The 17,091-nt window shown below is 49.3% G+C and overlaps 1 protein-coding gene across 1 annotated transcript in view; it reads right to left on the bottom strand.

The window, feature by feature from the left end:
* The window catches only part of PRICKLE2 (prickle planar cell polarity protein 2), a 46,112-nt gene extending 29,322 nt beyond the window's left edge, over window positions 1-16,790 (bottom strand). Inside the window, exons 1-2 of the mRNA XM_009284384.1 lie at window positions 16,744-16,790; window positions 1,785-1,968 (exon numbers count right to left, since the gene is read on the bottom strand). Of these exons, the coding sequence (XP_009282659.1) occupies window positions 1,785-1,916 (132 nt within the window). The 5' untranslated portion in view covers window positions 1,917-1,968; window positions 16,744-16,790. The remainder of the gene's footprint in view (window positions 1-1,784; window positions 1,969-16,743) is intronic.
* Window positions 16,791-17,091: the final 301 nt, after the last annotated feature.

The raw sequence follows: 17,091 nt of genomic DNA, 5'->3' as shown, positions 1-17,091 counted from the left end.
AGGGCCGGCGGATGAGCTATGCTGGAAGGATTTCAGTGCCTGTCTTAGGCTCTGCTTAGGGCCGCTCTTCATCTCCATGGTGATTAGAGACGGGTCTGAAGCGGCAAATCTGCTAAAAGGCCCAGCAATGCAGACAGAGGAGCGTAATTAGGAAGTGGGTGTTCATATTGAGGAGCACCATGACCTCTGCAAGAAACAGATGCTGGAAGAACCTAAAAATACATTAACCTGGGTAATGCATGAGACGTCAGTACCTACTGCTAGAGCTAATGGACTTTTATTTTCTCCTGAGCATCCCAAACTCCCTCATGGCACGCTATCTCTTAAAAAGCACCTGAGGGATCAAGGAAGCGTCCAGGTCTTCTGGACTATGTCACCACCATGCTGGAAGTGGGTTTCAATTGCTGTCCATGCCATGCTGGACAGAGACCAGACATCAGAGACCATGTCTATCTGGTCAGGTGCCACCTGTCACTAAATATCTGTATTTCTACCCAAAGCTACAGGGACATGGGCCAGCTTGGGCTCCAGAAGCCACCGACACGCCTGGACAGAAAGCGGTGCTGAAAGCAGGTGGCACCAGCTTGGGTACGATCCTCCAACAGGACTCCCAAAACCCAACTGGTTCATGTCCCCGCAGCATGAAGGACCAGCAGAGCTACTTCAGGACCATCTGCATCTCTCCATACACCGTGTCTTGTACCTCCTGGGAGGCACAAAGGGAGCCTCTGACATAAGGAAGGTGACAGAAAACAAGGCTGCTGCCTGATTTGCATGGTTGGATGGCACCAAATGAAACACACAGTGCTGCAGAGTTTCAAGCAAGCACTGAGCAAGGCTTGTAAAGACATGAAGAAGAAAAAAAAACCACCAAACAACTGGATTTTCTCTAATCAGACAGATAATATTTACAGCCTACGGGTGGTGCCAAAATATTTCAGGAAATGCCTAAGCCCTTCTGAATAAAAGCTCAGGAAAACACAGTATTTAAGGACAGCAACTACAACAGTAAGAATGAAAGCTTTCCACCCTCTCCCGGACTCCTTACACAGTTTAAAATGATTGCCATAGCAATTATCAAGGCTAAGCTCATTTTGCAATCTCCTCTGCAAATTAAGTTCTGAGTTGAACACGTAAAAGATCAGCATAAAAACCAAACGAATCACGTAAACTGCAAGGAGCAGAAATCAATGCGCGCTCTGCACAGACAGCATGCTGAGGTCTAATCCATCCCGCTCAGTTCCTGTACCGAGAGACTTGAACTTCATTTGAGCAATTCCTTCCAGTAAGGCACAAACATCATGCTTGAAAAACCCAACCCCAAAGACTTTGGCCTGTTTTTTGGAGGCATCTACCAGCTTCGACTGCCTGCCCTGGACTTACTGCAGAGCAGAGGGGTCCAGGAGGGCAGAACACGAGCACCGAGTCCCCAGGGAACACTGGAATCCCACCACTTTTTTCTCCCATGAAACAGTAGTAGGTACGTCTGTATCTGTTCCCTTGCACAACCACAACAAACCTCATCCTGGAAGTATTTTGTTCCCCCCCCTCAATTACCAATTACATCTACAGACACAGAAAACCACAAATCCTGCAAGATCACAGCTCTATTTTGTTTCATTTGTGCATTCAGACCAGACCTGTCTCTGCAAGTCTCTATAGTGCACCCAGAAACAGCCACATGCAACAAGTGCTTGCACCCCTAGAAGAAAAATCAGGGCAACTATTTCCAAAGAGCATATTAAAACAATTTATTTCTGGTAACTGGGTGGTGTCATCGTTACCTGCTCGGGCTTCAGGCCGGGGGGGACCCACGCGTACTCTTCCAAGGCACAGCCCGAGTCGTCATCAGAAGTTGAATTCCTCTGGAAGTCAAACATGAGCTTCGTGACGGTCTTCTCCATCTCCAGAGGCATAACTGTTACGATGTGCTCTTCCTGGGAGCACTTACAGTGAAGGCAAATCTTCCTGCAAGGTGAGGAGAGAGGAAAAAGAGGAGATGCCCTAGTGAGTTCCACTTTAAATAAGAAGACAAAGCGATTCCTGCCAGTCACCGGCCTACAGATACTAAACTCAACCCTTTTTTATGCTCAGGCATTTTCTAACACAGGATTCATCTCTCTTACAAGGAGGAAATAAAAATCTGTATTTGCTGTAACAACACTTGGCAATCAAGCTGAGACAGACTGCCCAATGTTTGGGGATATGTAATTGCTTGTCCCTTTACTGCACCGCGAGGAGTATTTCCAGAGGCCAGCACAGGCAAGGGCCACGCACCCACCTGGTGCAGATCGGCACGTCAGCCGGTAATCGCAGAGCAGTTACCGAATTTAAGGCAGCTGAGCACTTGGCTAACACAGAAAATGGTGGATTGACTGGGAAGCTGTGAATGACAAGTCCCTTTAGCATGCTGATAGCATAAATTTGCTTATTAAAGTAGCATAAAAATTGATTATAGTCTGAACATAAAAAGCTAAATTAAATTAAGGGAAGCTACAAAAACCACAGTCACACTACAACAGCATCTTAACTGCCTGGCTCAGCGGCACACCAGCTCACACGCTGCCCAAGAGCTGGACGGGAGGGGAAAAGCACAAGAACTGGAAGAACAGCCCACCGGTTGCAATTTAACAGCCGTTAGCTTGATTCACTGCAAATACCACTTCTTAGCATTTCTTTCAAGGGGCTGTTCCTGCAGCTGGTGGTCCGTGGGAGATTTTCTTCATGGGCTTGAACCTGAGCATTTATCTGCAGGGCTGCTAGGACATCACACCCCTTCGCCAGGGGTAAGAGCGAAGGACGAACCTGGCTGAAAACATCCCCCAGCTCCATAAAAAGACGTTAAAGGGAATGTTGATGAATTGGTTTCTATTTCTGAAAATGCAATGCTCTTCCACAATATGGGTCAATGGTATCTATTTTAAAGTAACTACGCAGGATTCTGAATTAATTTGTGCTAATGAAACACCACTGACTTCTGAGGAATGAGATATGGTTTCACTTGGGTAGCAGAAGGGAGACACCTCAGAAATAATAAGGTACCACACAAAAGGCAAGGGAAAAGTTACCGTTGCCATTTCAGGTTTCTCTGCTATAAGGTAAAGCAAAGAAATTCAGAGGGCAGCAACAGTTAAACACTGGGGGCTGTAATTTTCAAACACCTTTCCTTCTTTTTCACCATTGCATACAAGCCAGCTAAGCATACCAGTGCTCAGATCCAGATTCGAGTCTAAATTTCCACTTGGCCATTACAGCACAAAAAATGCACACTAGCAAAAGTCAAGAGGCTCCGTTAAGTCAAGCCAGGGAGATTTGCCAGATTTTCCCATTTCCTGCCTTTCATCAGATCTAAACCACACAGCGACCCCCATGCACCCCCCGGCATCTGGTTTGTGTCCAGTCAGAGAGTCTCGGCATCGCCTCCGGCTGTTACCTTAAAAAATAATCAAGGCACCATTTTATGTGAATACTTTAATTAATCAGCTACCGTGGAAGGGCGCTCTGCCTCAGCAAAGCCGCTGGTTTCTTTGCCGTTTCCATCTCATTTCGCGATATGATTAGAAGCAGCTCAATACGCAACAAGGTGCTAAGAATAACTAATAGCTCCAGAGCCCCAGATTCGGCATTGGACATAGATATTCTAACGGAGTTTAGGACTTCTTAGCCAAATTTTAATTTTCAGGATATCAATCACAAGCTTCAGACAGAGACAAACCCAACAGTCCACGCTCGGATAGCAGCAATGTCGGGAGCACGAGTGCTGCGATGGGGAAAAAGCCAGCCCGCACGTTTCTACAGAGACAAACCCAACAGTCCACGCTCGGACAGCAGCAATGTCGGGAGCACGAGTGCTGCGCTGCGATGGGGAAAAAGCCGCACGTTTCTGTCCTCCTCCCCACTCTACACACCCCCCCCTCTAGGCGTTGGCGGGTTGCAGGAGAGCATCGAGGTCTCGGCTGCGATGGGGAAAAAGCCAGCCCGCACGTTTCTGTCCTCCTCCCCACTCTACACACCCCCCCTCTAGGAGATGGAGGATGGCAGGAGAGCATCAGAGGTCTCGGCTTTTAATAAATGAGATAAATCAAGCCATCATGAGGACTTTAAATAACAGTGTCGAAGAGTTAATAAGTGAGATGTATGATCAATTAGACCCACAGGTCACTCCACGCGACTGCTATCCTGCAGCTCACACCACGTACAGCCAGGAGTGCGATGGCCGGGTCGGGAAGCTGATTTATCCGCACCCTCACTCCTGCCCCATCCCAGGCAGGCGGGTACCGCCAGTGGGTGGCTTCTCCTGGTCAGAAAAGCAAAGGATGAGAAGGACACAGGTAGCCTGTCTACTCATCAGTGCCATCCCCAGGCCAGGACAACGGGCTCTGTAAAAACTTTGCACCATTAAAAACTGAGCGTCTCCAGGCATGGGGTTTCTGCCACCTCCCTGGACAAACTGTACAAACTGCAAGATCTTGCCCCTGAGATATTCAGTTCTCTTCCTTTCCCCTCATTAAAAGCAGAAGATTAACAGCTTTAATTACAATTATTTTCTTTACATTAGGATATGTTGTTTCATGGGAACAATACTCAGTGTCCTAGGAGTGTCTTTCCACTCCTATGATATGGTTTCCATGACTTCTTCGCATAGGTCTCACTTACTCAACTTTATTTTATCGTCTTCCAGCTCGCTATAATTAAAAATAATTCCCCATAGTAAAAATTTAATATAAAAATGTACATTTCAAATGTGAGATGAAATTGAAAAAGCAGTATCCCCCCACCGCGCTCAAAGCAGAGCAGCATGAAGTGAGACGATGCACGTGCCAGCGCTCGACCGCACGCACAATGACCGGAGCGACAATGTGCCGTGGGTGCCAATGCTACAGTGGAGAGCTGGTGGGTGTTGGACAGGAGCGGGGCCACGGCCGGCAGCCCGCCCGGCTGCTCCCGCCAGCAGCGGCTCATTAGTCATTAATGCGGGAAGAGTGGTGGAGCCTGGAGATGCTCAGCGCGTCGGCGTGCCGCCTACCTAACCATATAAAGGGTGCCGCAGCCCAGGCGGAGCGGCACATCCTGCAAAGGAAAACCCACTAGCTTGGCTCTGGCCAGACACAAGCCTTACCTAACCACCACCAAAGCTTCATCAACAACAACTTCTGCCGCCTGTGCAGCCAAGGAGCCCCACACAACTTGAGAAGAGCGCAGGCATGGGGGTTTTTTTAAGGAAGAAGAAACTAACGCTAATCTCTCTTTGGAAATCCCATCTTCATTCCTGAACCCTTCCGCCTTGCTCTCATCCCAGAAAAGGGTCTGCAAGCTCGTCTCAGGGAAGTACCTGCCCTGGTGATTAAGAGAGGTCTCCAGCATTGGGGAAGACACAGGGTTGGAGATATTTCGGTGCTGTTGCTAAAAGCTGGGGACATCCTGGAGCATCACTTGACTCCAGGAGCTGAGGGCTGGCAAAGAGAGACCCAGTGATGTTGTGTTTCCCAGCAAAGCAAGGAGAGCTGACAGCACGGCCAGCTTCAGGCACGGAGGGTAAATAAAGGAGCTATTAAGCAGCTGTAGTTTGTGGACAGGGAGGAAAGAAGAGAGGGAGCCGGCCAACAGCCATGCTGCTGCGGGAGGCACGGGCTGGGGAGCACCCAGCAGGGCTGCTCGGCACAGAGCTGTGCACGGAACTGCCCTGCAGCAGGGCCAGGACGGCGGGAAGCAAATGGGGAGAAAAAGAACATTTCCTGGTGTCAGATTTAGCTGGAAAGGAGCCTACCTTGAATTGACTTCACATGGAACAAAGCAGCAATGACTCGAAAACAGATTGAAAAATTTGTTCTACTTAAGGCCAGCGCTTCATGTAATGAAGTTACAAGATGGATGTATTTTATTTTGCAACGGCTGCTTTTACATGGTGCTCTCTTGGCACGGCGGCCGGTCCTCTCCTCAGAGGAGGCTGTAACCCCCATCCCCGGCTACATCCCCACCCATCTGCTGGTGCAGGGGGACGGTGCAAACTGGATCCACCACCCCACACCAGCCCTCTTCTCTCTACGGATGAAAACAGGCACACAAGGGGAATCTGAAGCAAACAGGGCCCAACACACTAAGCGGAGAACCTGACTTCTGAATCCCTCTCACTTGGGATGCAGAAGCATGCTTCCAGACCAGGTCCACCTATGTACAGCTCGACATGAGCCCAATTGACCTGTGAGGTCTCTGGGACAAGGCAGTCTCTTGTTGTACGCCACGGTTAGCAAAGCACAGCCTCTGCCATCGCTGGAGCCTCCCGCAGCCCTTTCATCATAGCAATGGCATCAACAATAAGTTAAACCACACTGAAAACACTAGTGCTGTGCAAGAGGCTCTGGAGAGAGCCGCGAGCATGCCCCCAGCTTTCTGAAGAGAGCCAAGGTCTCCCTGCTGTGAAAAACCAGCAATGACTCCAAACCAGGAAAGCACAAGCAGATCTAAAAAGCCAGGGAAGAGGGACCGGGGGCAGCCTGAAGCCAAGGCAAAGTGGGTCCTTGCAAATGGTCTGTAGCTCCCGCAAAGGAGCCAGCCAGGCTGGCCTCTCCCAGCAAACAGCCTGAGTGTGTTGGGGTCTGGGGCAGTGCAGGCAGGACCGGACTCCCCTGGGGCTGTGAGGGCAGCAGACCCCTGCCTGCAGGAAAAGCTCCTGGCCACAGGGATCTTCTCTTCTAGCCGCGGCTGCTGGCTCAGCTGGGTGGGCACACAGAACCTAAGGCAGCAAACACCACCAAAGCAAAGCCTGCCTGGGCTGGGCAACGCGGCTATTTTAAGAAAGAGCAGCGCAAGATCCCAACCCCTCCTGGCAGCACCAAGAACGAAAGAAGAGTTTGAAATCGTGGCAGAAATGTTAAAATTCCTCTCGGACAAAGAAGGAACTCAGCAAACAGCCCTTATCATCCCCTGGCGCTGCTTATCTCTGCTTCTCACTTGTTTCTTCTGGGAAGGAAATAAACGGGCTGTATCAGGGAGCAGCGTCTCCAGACAATGCAAGGAGCATGAATGCCATGGCCCACGCCGGGCCACGCAATGCCTCTGCTGCACCCCATAATAAAGGATTTGCATGCATTTGTGCACACATTAACATACAAGATTGGGAATCCCTCAAAAAGCAATTGTCTGCTCAGCTCGGATGGGATGTGCAAAAGCAAAGGGGCAATTCCCTTCCCGCTAGCTTAAGACATACACAGCAGCCTGATTTTTTTTCAGCATCATGCCATCATTCTGATTGCAATGAGGCTTTTGGGTCAGTTGTCAGTCAGTAAATCACAAGACTTCTCGGAAACTTCTCGGAGAGGCTGAGGATTTGGGGCAGCTCATGTGACCCCTGAGCCTCTTGACAAGGGTGTCTTAATATCCCTGCCTGTTACCTCCTCCTCCCATTTGAGAGCTAATGAGGCATCTTCCCACCCTGAGTGAGCTCCAGCTACACAGACCCATTTCTCCAGACCCCACAGGCAGACAAACATTTATCTAAACTGAAAAATTAACATAGTCCTTCAATGCCATCAGGAGAGCCTGGTGGCTCTTCTCCAGTATGGGCACCACTCTCCCAGTTCACAAAAGGGGAAGCTGAGGCGCAGGAGTACCCACAGGCAGCACCCAGCCATGGCTTCCCCATCGACTCCCTGAACATCACCTTCATCAGAGGAGCCCCAAGCTTTTGTGCTCAAAACAGTTGGAGCTGAAGCTCTGCCTCCATCTCCAACTTCTCTAACAACGTATTTTCAACCAATCACTCCCAGTAGCCCAGCTGGCTGCCACCCATGGCCCTGGGTGCCATGGACCTCAGCGACAAAGCAGCACCTCTCTGGACAAAACATTTCTGCGACTTCACAGCTCTTCCAGAGTCACTTCAGCCAGAAAAAAAACCTATCAGCGGGAATGAATTGCAAAGACCTTGTGCTACCTGGGTTGGAAAGGAAGCTTAGGGAAAGCTTTTATCTGCCAAACTGGGGTGCAGGAGGCTAAAGGAGGTGAATTAGACATGGACATTTACAATAGCAGCAATTCAAAGTCTGAGGACAAGATGCCCTTGGTGGCCTGCAAGGACAGCCAAGGGAGGACAATGCTCACTTGACCCCAGATGCTGTAGGAACAGTTGGCTTAAAAGATCAACATCAGGTGGTTGCAACAGAGCAGGTAGCACAGTAATGCCAAGAAGCTAAAGAAGAGAGAAATAATCCAGCAACCAAACTACTCCTACAGATGCAACTGCCCCCAGTCTCAGTGGCCTGGGGAGCACGTGTAGCTGCCCATCTCCGGAAAGGTCTGCAGTAGGTGGGGAAACACTGAGAGGATGGAAGAGTTGTAAGTCAGACTCTTCTCCATCTTCCCCATCCATCTTCTCTTCTCTAACCACTTGATTTGCTTGAAGCAAGTCAGATTTTCAGATTTGCTTTATTTTTAATCCCCTCTGACCTCCGCAGTGCCAACAGCAGCAATTGCAAAGGTATCCAGGGTGGTGTTGAAGCTTTTATTACAAACCCCATTTCCACTCCTGGAAAAATTCTCCTCTCTGGCTGAAGTTGTCCATGCTTGGTCTCAGGCTGGAGACTAATTTCATTTTTAAGACTCTGTAAAAATCCTTTACCATTGCAAGAGTTATTCTTGCTTAATTAAGAAAAAGAAGAAAAAAAAAGAACTATCCTCAATATTGCCAGCTGCAGCCAAGTATGAGCAAAAGCAGACTCTGAGGATTTTCCAGTTGGTCTGCCTCCACGGTGAATCAGGACCATCAATTCAAGAAGCGGGTGGAACATCTGCCTGTGGATCCCCACCGCCCTGTTCCCAAACCACTGCTTCCCTGCGGCACGGCCCAGGGCAGCCTCCAGGCTGCTTCCAATTTTGCTGTCTGTGGTCTTAGGCACCACGTGGCAGACAACCACCAGCGCACAAGACTGTGCTCCTCCCAGATGAGACCCAGAAATTAGGACAAAACATGACACAATGTACAAAAACCTAAATCCCTCATCTGGGCTGTCTTGGTGCCCTCTTAGGCAAACAAGGAACCAGGACCACAGCCCAGAACCGTGGCCAGACCTCTCAGCAATACCTCAGGATGTTTCAAAGGCGGTCAACCTTTCCAACCTGTGGCTAAATCACACTGGGGGAGCTGGGATGCATCACAGGTCATTTTGGGGAGCCGAGGTGCACCCCAGCGCACTGCAGTGAACACAGGTCCCCGTTCAGGCTCCAGTTTCTCCTCGTGAGCTGGGTGAGAGCCCCAGGGTGTTTAAACACCCTCCTGACCTGAACCACTCTGCCAGGGTGCTCCTGTGAGCTGCAACCCCTGACACGAACCATGAAAATTCTGATGCATAAAGAGGAGATGGTTAAATTAAGGGATATTAGTAACTCAGCATATCTCAGAAGAACTCTCTATTTGGAGGTCTCAAGATATTTTGCAAAAGACAATATTTTTTTTTTTGGTAATAGAGGTTAGACAGAGGTGGGCAAAGTGCTATACCCATGTGAGCTGCAGATCAAGCAAGGGGGAGAGAGAGGAGGAAAAATAAGGTGTGGTGAGCCCCAGCCTGTTGCTCAGCCTTCCTACCAGGAGAAAAGGTGTCCAACAGGCTGCTCTGTCACATCCAAGACGATGGAGGCAGCCTGCCAGCTCACAGGCTTACCACTCATCTCAACGTATTTATGTTAGGGGTTTTTCCCCCCCCCCCTTAAAGGTCCAGCTCTTAGCACACAGAAACAGTAACAACCACATATTTTTCCCCAGTCATGGAGAAGAAATGCAAACCACCAGTTTCCAAGTTGAAGAGAAGAACAGGCTCAGTAACAGTGATAACAACCCAGAAGCTGGTGGGCAAACAACGTGGAAGCCAGTCTCATGATTTTGGAAGGCAGGGGGAGACACAGGATGGGCAGACCCAGGAGCTGTGGACACCCGAGAGGGGTTTAGTGTCCCCCATGGCAGGACAACCCCAAGGCCCCGAGAACCCAGTGGGGCCCCTGGCCGGCAGGGATGGAGCAGGGGAGGCAGCGGAGGGAGCAGGCAGCAGCAGGACCCTCACCAAAGTCTCCCTCTGGACTTGAGGTCAGCAGCGCTCCCCACCCAAGAGCCAACGTGTGCCTGTGCTGCAAAGCCCATGTCCTACCCCATGGGTTATCTTGTCAGATTTTAATTATACCATTCAGTGGCTTTTCAGCCTAACAAGATGCAGAGCTGTATCACAGGGGGGTTCTTTCTGCTGCTTAACTGAAGGAAGAAAAGTGCCTCCAAGCCTGGGGTTCTAGCAAGATTTAGGCTCTCCCTCTGGATCCAAAACCAGCTCTCCACGAAAAAGCCTGTCTCTGTTCAGCATGTGGGTCCTCACTGTCTTCTCCAGTTCACATAACCCTGGTCTCTTCACAGACAGTATTTATCTTCCTGCCCCTCTCTTTCCCCCACCCTGTTCCAGGCTTGCAGCCCATCTCTCCAGCACCAGTCTCAGGCAGACGGACTAAGCTAAGTGGGTTCCGGCGATCTGCCCCGGGGCTCTAAGTGCTATTTTAAGGGACTTCACCAGTTTGCATTTGCAGCATGACAAGCAGAAACCACGGGAAGCAGTAAACACGCTGCAATGCAAGCACCTCCCAGGCCGTATGTCCTAAAGGAAAAAACTTGGCTGATAAGGCAAAATGCTCAGAAGCAGGATGAGCTAGGCTGAAAATTGTAATTATTTCAAAAGTTAAGGCTTAGACGGCGTCCCCTGAGACAGGCAATACCGACCCGCCAAAAGTTAAGGCTTAGACGGCGTCCCCTGGGTGAGACAGGCAATACCGACCCGTTTGTGAAAGCAATCACTGCCAGCCTGATCGGTGTATGTGCTGGCTAAGCCCGAGCAAGTCTGCCAACAGCAATAGCGCAAAGCTGGGTCATTTTGTTAAGCTGAATCTGGCTGGTAGAAAACATGCAACGGGAGAAGATTAAAATACGAAGCAAAATATAATCTTGTTAGCTACAGATAGTTTTACTTTACAAATCTTTATCGCAGGCTCAAGCCGGCACCCTTATAAATACAACGCAGTGATGTGAGACATGTAAGTGCTCCCACAGTAGGTGAAATAATCGCTGAATAAAAATAAGTCAGATAAGTTACAAGATAAGAGAGCTAAAACTGAAAGGATGACACTGCATCTGGTGCAAATAATTATTTTGGCATTATTCTGTCCAGCGCTAATCCTCAACGGCTCAAAAAGATTCAATCAGTGTTTAGCACCGCCAAGGAATCATGACTACAAAACAAAGAGTAACTGGATTAAAATCTTTCTATGGTCACAGGTCACGTCTGTGTCTCATCTGCTTAAAATGTTCCTTCAAGGAACAAGAAAAAAAAGGAAATTTGACTTGAAAAGATTGCACTGAAAAACATAACCCCCAGGTTGCAGTTCTAGGATGGTTTATAGTTAGGCATTCTGGCATGAAAAAGAAGGACATAGAAAGATTATTACTTTAAAACTCTCTATCCTCAGGAAGGCAAAACCACCACAATAAACATCTGAACAGTAACGTCCTCATCCACAACACCAGCCTGCACGCAGTCTGCTCAGAAAATGCCCAGAGAACCCAGGCTTCCAGAAGCTGCATTTACCAGAGCAATAAAATTAACACTGAGGCATGAGGATTTTTTAATACTTATTCCTATTTAGAGCCAGCTGAGCCTTCCTGATTATTTTTAAAATGAAAAATCCATCACGGTGGCATCAGCATTTCTCCCCGACTTCCTGCAGCTGCAGAAATGCAATTTAACAATTAACATTTTACATCCATAAACAACGAGAACAGCAAAGGCTGGGAAAAAAGCGCAGCCCCCTCATAGATCACCACCAACAGCACATTGAGCAAAGTTAGCACGCAGCGACGTGCATCCACAGAATGCTGCTTATTCTTCCTCCTCCTCCTCGCTACTTTCTATCCCTCCTAAAAATCCACAACAACTTTGAAGTTGCTGGCAAAAGGCAGTTTCTTACCTGTTCCCACCACTGACGGCAGCGACAGCGCAGGAGGAAAAAATCCAGCGGGTTGCTCAGCTGTCCTAGTTGTGCCAGTTGCCTTTCGGCTGGTGGGCTGCTCCCAGGACCAGCCCAAGCACCGCAGTGCCATAAAGCATCCCGTGCTCTCCCGGCGCAGCCCACCGCCCCGACACACGCAGCCAGGGGCTGCCGCCAGACGGGCTTTTGTCGGAGCCTTTCAGAGGAGGCACGCACTGACCGCGGCGCGTCTCCGAAAGAAACCTGCTGTGGAAAAACGTGCCATTCCTGCCCCCCGTCTTAAGCTTTCACCTAAATTGCCTCGGTCTGAAATCCAGCTCCGGAGGGTGCCCCCCTCTCCGCTCCCAGTCCAAATGAATCCAGCAGCTCCCCCCTCAACCTGCCTTTCACTAAATGACCCTTCGAGGTGGCAAGAGGATGTCCAATTTGCTCTCCGAGCGCAAGGCATTAACGAGGAGAGATGCAGCCCGTGGAGAATAATTGCTGGCGCGGGAGCGGCGCGGGGCTCTGCTGTTGCATTGCTCTCCTCTCCTGCATGCTAATGAGCAATGATGTCAGCAAGCCAAAGTCACCGCATCCGGACCGCGCGCCGCGGCCCGGCCACCCTCCCATTGATTTACATGGAAATCAGCCCGCTCTTGGAAATCAATAAATCCTGTAGGCTGCTTAGGGAAAGGGAGAGGAAAAAAATCCTTCTCGCTGGCTCGCATGTGCGCGTTTCAAAGAGTTGGCTCCGCACCAGCAGCCCAAATTGAATGGTGTGAAGACACTAATTATCCTTCCCCGACTATCATCTTATTTGATGCTGACCGAATCTCAACCTGCTGTCAAACTTAAGGCACCGCTTCTTAGGTACGCGGGCTATTAAAGCAATGATCTGCCGGCTCTGAGCAACGTATCATTTTTCTCCTGGCTTTCAATGCCCTCTTAATTATTTTCTGCAGTCATTTGCTATGATTCCCCACTGGTTTTTAGACGCAGCATGTTTGTGCACCAGCGGGGCTAAACATTCTAGGAAATACAAGTTATCAGTGTGGCATTTTGGTTACCGCACATTTTAATACATTTTCTTTCATACGGCCCCGAGAGATGCACGATTCGCACCTTTTATGTGTATGTCAGGTGAGTACTGCGAGCCCCAGGAACACGCCACCCCAACAGGGATGCCGAAGCCTCCTTTCCCCGTGTTTCCCTCCCCTCAGAAAAGAAAAGAAAATGCAGAGAAGGAGCTATGCTGCCAAACCTCTTCTGCTGCTCTTAAAGCCCGTTGCTTGGGAATTAGGTGGTCACAAATGAATCTCTGCTTCAAGTCAGCTGGAGGTGAGCATACTTCTTAGCTTTTGCATTTGCAAAAAGTGAGTGAAATTCAAAAACCTAGTTTCTGTGGGCTCAGAAAAATACAGAAAGCAAATAAAACTTGCCCAACATGTAGTGCTTTTGTAGCATGCTCCTGACTTTTGGGGCCTGGCTCTGGATTTCAGAGCCCTTGATTTTGGCAAAATTAGCTATGTTTACAGAACACAGAAGGATGCAGAAACTACAGCTGCAAGTCTTTCTGCAGTCTCAAATGCCTTAAATTATTATTATTAAGGCTTATAAAGTAGATTTCATTATATGGAATTACACTCAAAACCACCAGGGCGAGATCTTCAGCTGGGACAAACCAGCTCAGTTTCCCCTCGGGGAAGCCCTGACTTACCCCGGTCAAGTGGGATGGACTGAGAACATGCAGAGACCTCATCTGGCTCAGGCAACTTCAGACAAAAGAAAATACTCAGGGCTGCTGATGAAATATTTGAGCATTTACAGTTCCTTTTTTTTTTTTTAATTATTTTTTTCCCCTCTTTTTTTGTTAATTAAAACTGCAGCTGCAAGTCCAAGAGTTGAGCACTGACCCTGTTACCGCGTCCAGCCGGGTCGGACCTTCCTTTTGTGGAAGAAGGAGCAGCATCACCTCCACTTCTGCTGGGGATGGCCGCAGCGCCGAGGAGGGTCCCCTCCAACTCCTCCAACTCCACAGAGCAACAGAACTTGTAGGAAAAAACTCCCCTGACCCTTCAGCTTCCTAAACCGGCACATTTTGCCTCTTCCAGCTTGCATCGGCGTTGCAGGCAGGCTGTCAGCTCGCCTGTCTATGGTTAACATGCCACGGCCCCACGATGATGTATTTTTCCTCTTAAATTCAGCATGTTAATTACAATACAAAGGAACTGAGACAAAACTGAATTGGGCAAAAGCAAATAAAGAAGCCTGCTTATAAAATGACAATGTTGAGCAGAAATGCTGTAGAGCAGAAATTACCTGTGTTTACTGTAACAATCTTCCCCGGAAATGTATTGTTAAAAGCACACAGCAGTGACTAGGAGCTACAACCAGCACAAAGAATACGTACCGCTCCATACGGCAGGTCCTGTAGGCGCTAATTTTCCCTGAACACGAGTAAAATGCCCAACTTTATCTGCATTAACTTTCAAGGGGCAAAGGCCCTTTAGCTATAAACACTTGGGAGCAAAGTGTCTATTAGTGCTCCAAGTGCCTCTTGAGCAGGACCACCAGCCGGCCCCGCGCTCGGGGGAAAGGTTGGGCAGGGCACGAGCCCGAGTGTCCAACCCCACTTCTTGCACAACGTGCTCTGTGTAGCTCCATCTACAGCAGCTTCGATCACCCAGCACCAGCCTGACATGATCCCACCACAGGGTGGACGGCGGTGTCATCCCCACGCAACCAAGCACCCTACAGCAAAGGTGAGTTCTGCCTGTCTTGGCCAAGTGGATCATCCCCAAGAAAAGGATCACACCAGAAATTGCAAACTTTTAAGTATAAGTTGATCCACAAAGATAAAATGGGTGAGAATCAAAGAATTTTCATAGAATCATTTCATAGAATCATGAGCTGATGTGAAAGATCAGTAAGATCAACGCTTATAACATCTCAGCTGCATGGCTAGCTATGAGCAGAAGAGCTTTGTATCTCCAAACAGCATGTATAATCGTCATCGCTCCTGACAGACTTCTTGTTCCAATACTTGCAAACCTAAATATCCACAAAATCCAATGAACAGGCTCTTCTGAGACAAGAAATCAGATTAGAAGCTGCCACGTTTGGACACACAACTGTCTTAGGAAAGTGGAAATGAGCCTTCCTGCTTTGAAAGCTGCCGGTTCATTGGCAATTGCTCCATATTACTGTTACCTACTGCAAGGCTTGTGAAAAGGTCATGTGTTGGAATAACTCCAGAAGGCACACAAGATTTCTTGACGGATTCTGCACATTACGCAGGTGAAATGGGTGTTTCATTAAGCAGCAAGGAGAATACTGAGCCGGTGGAGCACATTATCAACGGTCACGTGAAGGACTTGCACCATTACGAGGATGGATGCTCAGAACTGCCAGCAATGAAGCAAACGACCAGAAGTATTTCAGTAGCTACTAAAATAAAGAAAGATCAAGAGCAGGAAGCCCCCGCTTAGGTGCAGAGGTGTGAGATGGACAACTCTGCTCATAAATGTAGCCACATCTTTCTGCCCTTTACTGCTAAAGACAAAGATCCAAACCCAGACAACTTTAAACTTTCTGCCATTTGCACAAACTCATCCCTATGGCTAATTTAACAAAACACTGTAAGAGCCCACGTTTCATAAATGCTGTATTTTATCACCTTGGTGTATTGATCAGCTGTCAATCAATAGGGGTCCACGTGACACTGTTGACTCTCCCGATGACAACGAGCTATACAGCATGGCCACGCTCAGTGACAGCAGACTGGTGTCCTCAGGGTCACCGGGCTACTAACCTGATGAATGTCAGATCAAGTTGCCTTTCTGAATAATTTAGCGAGCATCCTCTGCTGCAGCTTGCCAGGGCAGTATACAGCACTGCTGCCTTGGGATGTCACAGAGGCTCCAGCCTCCTCTGCCCCGAAATGCTGCCCACGGGGACAAAGGCTGTCCCCTGCATCGTGCACACCACTGGCCTGTCCGGGATCGGTGGGATGGCAGGTACCCCCAGTCACCGAGCCCGCCCTGGCTCACAGCGACCAGCACAATAACAGATTACTTTCCCATCACTCCTTCTACCCACAGAAATGCAGAATTGGATACTCACAGTGGTTTTTTTTTTCCCCTCCGTTCCCACGCTCGCCCCCGTAATTTGCAGAGAAATGTCCGCTCGCCGAGCCAGCGCTCCCGCCCCGATGCTGGGATGGACCGTGCGCAGCGCGGTCCCCAGGCTGGGGGACAGCCAGAGCTGCGCTCCCGTGGCCACGGGGCAGCAATAAGCTGCAGACCGAGAGGCTGGAGAGGGCACGGCTTTGCAAACACTGGAGGGGAAAGGCAAAGGATCGCAAAAAGCTGTTAGCAGTGAGCAGGGAAGGGAGAAGACCCTATGTGGCACGGTCCGGCCCCCCTCCTCCTGGCCAAATGCCTAGCTCTTCAGGAGACACATAGGGATGAGCCCAAGATATGGCGAAAGCTCCTTGGAGAACTTGAGTCACGAAATACAGGTCAGGACTTTAAATGAGGTTGAGCTCTCTTATTTCTTCTTTTTTTCTTTTTTCTTTATTCTTTTTAAGCAAGGCAGCAGACCCTCCCCATACCTCTCAATGCCAGAAGCAGGGATGCCTTATCTCAAAGAAAAATGGGATGGAGGGAGGGACAGAGAGACCAACATCAGATGCAGATCATTAATCCCGAAAACTTGGCCTCCTCTGCTTTTCCTCAGGGCTGCCATTTGTACCTTCATGCGGCTGCTGCCCGAGACCGCACAAGACAGACACTGTCCTCCTGCTGTCACCACTGCTGCGTTCGACTCCTTTTCAGCAGAGCCATGGGTGAGGATCCGTGCTGTCGGTCTGCAAGGAGGAATTTAGTTTTTAAAACACCATCGAGCCCAGCAGCAGCTGACACAGAAGGGGAGGTACAGCCCATACGCACTGCGGCTGATTTGAGAGACAATTTTCTGTATTTCCTACCAATTCACCCAGCGAGAAAGGCCTGACCCTTGCCGGCATCCTTCGGTGCACAGGCAGAGCCGGGCGGCAAGGCAGCGTCTGCGAGCACACCCTGTGCCGTCCATGTCCTCTGG

Source organism: Aptenodytes forsteri, unplaced genomic scaffold (genome assembly GCF_000699145.1).
Source record: "Aptenodytes forsteri isolate BGI_AS27 unplaced genomic scaffold, ASM69914v1 Scaffold53, whole genome shotgun sequence".
Classification (NCBI taxonomy): Eukaryota; Metazoa; Chordata; class Aves; order Sphenisciformes; family Spheniscidae; genus Aptenodytes; species Aptenodytes forsteri.
The sequence above is the reverse complement of the archived record's forward strand: the minus strand, read 5'-3'. Positions and strand labels throughout refer to the sequence as shown.